This window comes from Kryptolebias marmoratus, linkage group LG19, assembly GCF_001649575.2.
Source record: "Kryptolebias marmoratus isolate JLee-2015 linkage group LG19, ASM164957v2, whole genome shotgun sequence".
Taxonomy (NCBI): Eukaryota; Metazoa; Chordata; class Actinopteri; order Cyprinodontiformes; family Rivulidae; genus Kryptolebias; species Kryptolebias marmoratus.
The window spans coordinates 15644598-15650597 of record NC_051448.1 but is presented as its reverse complement, the minus strand read 5'-3'; the positions used below and the strand labels follow the sequence as shown (position 1 = coordinate 15650597).

At 48.8% G+C, this 6000-nt stretch overlaps 1 protein-coding gene across 5 annotated transcripts in view; it reads right to left on the bottom strand.

The window, feature by feature from the left end:
• Positions 1 to 6000, bottom strand: part of pak5 (p21 protein (Cdc42/Rac)-activated kinase 5) — a 62829-nt gene that overhangs the window by 15109 nt on the left and 41720 nt on the right. For all 5 annotated transcript variants that reach the window (XM_025004407.2, XM_017409160.3, XM_037981522.1 and 2 more), the window contains one exon: positions 553 to 1392. In XM_025004407.2, coding sequence (XP_024860175.1) covers positions 553 to 1392 — 840 coding nt within the window. The remainder of the gene's footprint in view (positions 1 to 552; positions 1393 to 6000) is intronic.

The following is a 6000-nucleotide window of genomic DNA, read 5'->3' as shown; positions in this document are numbered from 1 at the left end:
GGCCTGTCTCAGGCCTGTCTCCGGCCTGTCTCCGGCCTGTCTCCAGCCTGTCTCAGGCCTGTCTCCAGCCTGTCTCAGGCCTGTCTCAGGCCTGTCTCCGGTCTGTCTCCAGCCTGTCTCAGGCCTGTCTCAGGCCTGTCTCCGGCCTGTCTCGAGAGCACCAGCGATGCATTTAGTGCAGAGGAGCTCTCCTCTGGCAGAAAACATCTGAAGCAGACATCCTGGTCTAAAAACAAGGCTGATGTTTAATTATAATTACTGAAACACTGCTCCAAATCTGCCTGTCTTCATTTCAAAAGCGGCTTGATGGTTACTTGTTTGCAAACCCTCAGGATTCAGTGCGACAGCGATGGAAAACTGACCACTTTTCCCATAATTCTGAGTCACTGATTCGTCATCAGCTCAGAAAAATACCACCTTGGGTATGCTGAGCATTATATGTGGCAAACCATAATATGTTGCTGCTGCTAAATGAATCTCCCTGGAGCTGAGTAAACGTTTGGACTGTTACATTCACTCGAACGAAAAGTTTCGGTGTTTTATAAGGCTTACCTTGGCTATGGTCTGTGAGTTAGCGAGACTCTCCGAGAGGCGAGGGTAGGTGTAGGAGCTGTACGGGTGGGCCTGCGGCGGGTTCTTGAAAGCCCCGCTGGCTGCGTAGGGAACGTTTTGCTCCTGCAGCCCAGATCCTGAGCGAGATCTCTGCCTGATAGCTGGCGTCGGGCTGGTCTGGGTCACATAGGAGCTCTTGGGTCTCTTGTCGTAGTCGTCCCGCAGGCCGCCATAGCTCCACTCGCTGTCCGGGTAGTTAATCTGCTCGCTGTGAAGGGAGGCCCGAGACGGCGTGCCCACCGAAGTGTCCCGGTAGTCCTGGCTGGACGAGCCGCCCACCGACGCGCGGTAGTAGCCGCTGGAGCCCACTCCGCTCCCCACTGTGGAGGCCACCTCGTCAGCTGAGCGCCCCTTGCTCTCTAGGTAGGTGTGGTAGTCCGGCGGAAGCTTCCCGTAGTCGGATTTTTGAGGCATGGCGTCCGGGTAGAAGTGGCTGCGTATGGGATGCGAGTGGCCGTTCTGCTTGGTGAACCGGTAGTGCCTCCCGACAGCCCAGTCCCCATCGATGGAGATGCTCGGCTTGCCGGGATCCAGGGAAAAGTCCCGGCTGGAGGTGTCCAGGTCGCACGAGTAGCGGGAGTAGTAGTGGTTGAAGCCGTTCTCCTCCGGAGCGGCGAGGTGCCCGCTGCCCAGGGGTTTGGAGCTGGTTCCGGCCTGCTGGAGGCCCGGTGGGCTCTCTTTACGCAGTGAGTTGGAGCGCGTGACCGAAATGTTGTCAAACTCCTCCAGCAGCCCGTTGATGGACGCATCTTTGGGTGGGCGGTTCCCTCGAACAATAGTCTAAAAGAAAAACAGGACATTTACACTTAACATACAAGAGAGCCTCGTTCTCAAAGGGTTTCATACAGACTGGCCCAAACACAACCGACTTCAGTTAAATTATTCCTGACTGAAAACGGACTCAGATTAGTTTAAATCCCTGTTCAATCGTCATTAATTAACTGCAAACATTTCCAGGCAGGAATTTTAATTTAAGCTTTTCTGGGCTTTGCAACAAGTATGAAATCAATCATCACTTGCAGTAAAGGAAGGCAGGCATTTATCAGACAAAAGAACGGCAGGCATCGGTTCTACACAACTACTGATTGTTACAAAAGCATGCTGGAAAATGCATGAAGGTAAATGGCGGAACACGAGCTGAGGACTGGTTTTTGGTTTTCATGCTCGTGGGAAGCGCGCGCTTCCACGAGAAACGGGCGAGGACAAGCGTGAGCCAGCCTCGCTCACGCCTGCTTCGAAGGAAAAGGGGCAGCTCACGCACGGAGCAGCGCCGCCGATCCCCTCCTACCTCGTTAAAGCTCTTTACAGAACCGTGTCGTGAGTCGTGCGGAGACCGGTGCCACGGCGCGACGCCTCAGACTGAGCGCGTGCGCAGCGTGAGGACTTGCGGGCTCGCGGCATCCGAATCTGGAGAGGGAATGATAAAAGCTGGACGTGTAGCTTTTATCTGCTGCCTCTGTAGTACTCGACAAATGAAAACAGGGCTTTTGAACAGAGAAAATGCTTGAAGTTAATGCTGACAGGAGGCTGAGCTGCAGGAATCCTGTGGATTTCAGACTCTTGCATAATCCGTGCGAGAGCTCTTCGAACCGATCAAATAAATCTGAATCTGCGTTTCCGCCCCCCTCCCTGCATGACTGCATGTATGTACCTCGTGGTTCAGGCTCTAATCTTCCCTTCATCTCTCTGCTTTTACCTGGATTAACATCTTTCAGACACTTCACAAGCATGCACTCACTCGGTGTTCTGTTAATGTGAATCTCGATGATTAGTGAGTCCAAGTCTTCTCTCTACATTTTTACTGTCGTGGCGAAAACAAAGTTCTTTATTTTGTGTATTTATTGCTGAGCAAACCTTGTGGAGGTGAGACCATCAGTGTCTGACGGTGAGAAGAGCTAAAGAAAATATAGAAGGAGTAATATTGGTGTTTTTCTAAAAAAAGAATCAGTCCAGCTGTGATCAAGGCACACGCCAACATCGGAGGACCAGTCTAAACGATGCTGTATATCAGGGGGACAGTCTCATCACCCCATCTTATCTTCCACGGCGTCCGTCACACAGGACGTGTCTCACACCCAAAACAAAAGTTGTTGCCAGTTTCATTTCACTTCAGTTTCCTGCTTCACAGCCAACAGCGAAGCCACAGCTACAGCTGAACTGCTGCTGCTTAAATCAAAGTTATTGAAAGTAAGACTCACCGCAGCTTCTTCTGTTCTTTTTTCCGAGATAATGAATCTCGCCTTTCCGCACAGGTGTCAGCCCCAAACCTATCTGCCTACGCCGTTTACGGCTGTCGGTCATTTCCATCGCTGCAGGTGTTGTGTCGTTAAATCAGCAGTTTTGCACTTTTTGAGCGACTGTCGGATGTCTGTCAGTCACTGGTTTGTCACATGTGCTGAGGCAGAGGCTCAGAAAAAACCCCTGAGATAATCATCTCCGGTATTACGTGCCGGCACAGGAGGTACTGTCACTAAAAACACACACACACACACCCCTCTCCTCATCTCGTCCAACATCAAGGCTACTGCAGCCGTTAGAAGCAGGACTCTCGGACACGTGCGGCTCGGTTCGCAGTTCACTCAGCTACGCCGGACCTGAGGGGGGGGACTAGTTCTCACAAAGCATGTCCGAAACGAGTGACACGGCACGATGACACCCGCCGTGATTTTACAAAACGAAAAACCTGACTGTACAACGCACAACTACAAAATGAATAGCATCTTTGCAAAAAACAAAAAACTGCTGCGTCAACAAGAAACTAAAAGAAAAAGGCTTTGAATGTCGCCAAACATCTCAGAAATCCTAACTAGCTTAACTATTTTCAGAAATTTTGTGTTGAATTTGTTTTTGTTGACCTCAAGGCTGCTGTTAGAAATAATATAATTGTTTACGTTGAGGAAAAAAAGACAACAGATAAAGATTTCTTTTTAAAGCTATTTTTTTCCCTCTATGAAGCCAAATTAATATTTAATCAGAAAACAAAGAACCTTTAGGGAGCCTCTACTGCTCCTCTGATTCTGTTTTCACACATTTCCCTCCTTTTTTTTTTTTACTTTGTTTCATTGCAGACCTCCTCCTCTCACTTTAACACTCCACTTGTTCTCCTCTGTCTGGAAGCTAAAGGCGGCTCGGTGCCGTGAACTGGAACCCAAGGTGAAAAAGCCAATAAAAGCAGTCAGTAAAATCCAGCTGAAAGGCTGCGGCTGCGGGACGGATGATCTTTTAAACAGGTCACCGAGTGGAAATCTGTCACGCCGAGGACAAATGTTACAACACGTACACAGAACAAAAAGAAAAGCAACCAAATCTGCTTTTTATCGTGAGTCATTTCAAAATTAAATTAAAATAAAAGCAATAAAAGTGCTTTTCGTTGCTGGGGAATCAATTAACGAGCGTGACGGAGGCCGGTGCAATAAATCTGGGAATGGCGCGCTGCGCTCACGCTCCCATCGTGTCGTGCTGCGTGGAAAGCTGGCGATTCAGAACTAATTCAATTGGCAAACAAGAGTAGGGAGTGCCAGTTATCCCGGGGAACATAATCATCTCCATTTGCTTCGCAATCAAAGAGGCCGCGTCGAAAAGCGTGACAGGCACGGGGCCGGAGAGAGCCGGAAAGAACGAGTCGGCGAACGAAACCGAGGGGGGTGACGGGCGGGGTGCAAAGGCGAGAGGGAGACAAGGTTAATTGGGTGCCAAATCACTGTCAAACGGCCGGCATCAAGCCTGGAAATCTTCCCATTAATTTGAATTAGGGGGCTGATATTGGCTTCCCTCTCCCTCCCTCCCTCACCCCTTTTCCTCGTCCTTACAGCTCGCTGAGCCTTGTGCACGGGTCGTGTTCGGTGGCAGCGGTGACAGCGGCCATATTTCACCAGCCTGCGCCGCTGGCCTGTCCTTTAGTGATAAGCTTTAATAGATCTACTCTCTCAAGTCACCGCGGGGAGGAGGGGAGGAGGAGAGGAGAGGAAACGAGAGGAGAGGAAACGAGAGGAAACGAGAGGAGGAGAGGAAACAAGAGGAGAGGAGAGGAGAGGAGAGGAAACGAGAGGAGGAGAGGAAACGAGAGGAGAGGAAACGAGTGGAGAGGAGAGGAAATGAGAGGAGAGGAGAGGAAACAAGAGGAGAGGAGAGGAAAAAAGAGGAGAGGAGAGGAAACAAGAGGAGAGGAAACGAGAGGAGGAGAGGAAACAAGAGGAGAGGAAACGAGTGGAGAGGAGAGGAAACAAGAGGAGAGGAGAGGAAACGAGTGGAGTGGAGAGGAGAGGAAACGAGTGGAGAGGAGAGGAAACGAGGAGAGGAGAGGAAACAAGAGGAGAGGAGAGGAATTTCACACTAAATGACAGGAAAGTAAACAAAAGAAATAAAAAAATCTAACAAAATGCAACAGAAACATCATCTAATCAATGAAAAAGAGAACCGCACATGAGGGAGTAGTAAGACTGAGAAACCTAACAGAGAAACTGAAAAAGAAAAAAAAAAACTTAGAGGGAGCTGTAATGAAAGAGGAAAAAAAAGGATGGGGGTGAAGGAGGGAGTGACGTAGAAACAGGAGCCATGAAAAATGAGGCTCGTTGAGAGATAAGGGAGGGATTAACCTTGCTGCTAATGAAGGGAGGCTGTGAGGAGAGGATGGAAGGAGGGATAATTAATGAGCTCGCCCTTCCCGTGACTCCGTGCTGGAACCCTGGTTTGGGGGGGGGGGACGCGCTTCACCGGCTGCCAGGGTCCCGGGACAACTGAGGAGGTGGAGGAGGAGGAGCAGCAGCTCTGCAACTCTGCTGCTTGGCTCCTCTGCACTGCAGCTTTTTTTTTTTTTTACTTTATTTTATTTTAGGCTGGTTCTACAACAACACACAACACTTTTAAACTGACTTTAAATCAGTCAGGTACCATTTAACAGTGGACGGCTCTGTGGAAGCTAAAACTACATTTTGATAAACCACGGAGCTTTTTTTAACCACAAACATGAAGGAAAACGCATAAAGTTTGTGCTCTTTTCATTCATTAAGTCTAGTAATTGAACCTCGAGCGATCACACCAGGAGATTTGATGTCTAAAGCTGGAGAAGATTGTTTTGCTCCTCCTCTATAAAAAAACAACTTCTGCAAAGTCAGAGAGGAGCTAAAAAGTGGGGGAATTGCGTCTTGGGTTATATTAGATCAATAATAAGAGGCATTTTGGATATAAGCTCTGTTTAGATAAGGTGCATATTATAAATCAGAATATCGCAGCTATGTGTAGCATCATTTAAACGATTTTACTGAGACTGCACTGAAAATGAGGGCCCCTAAAGTAAGAGTGAACCTGTGAGAACCGGAAGGAAAACTGTGTCAAGTTTGACGCCTCGGCGTAAAACAAACTGCAGAATAAATCTAAAACGTCCATGAA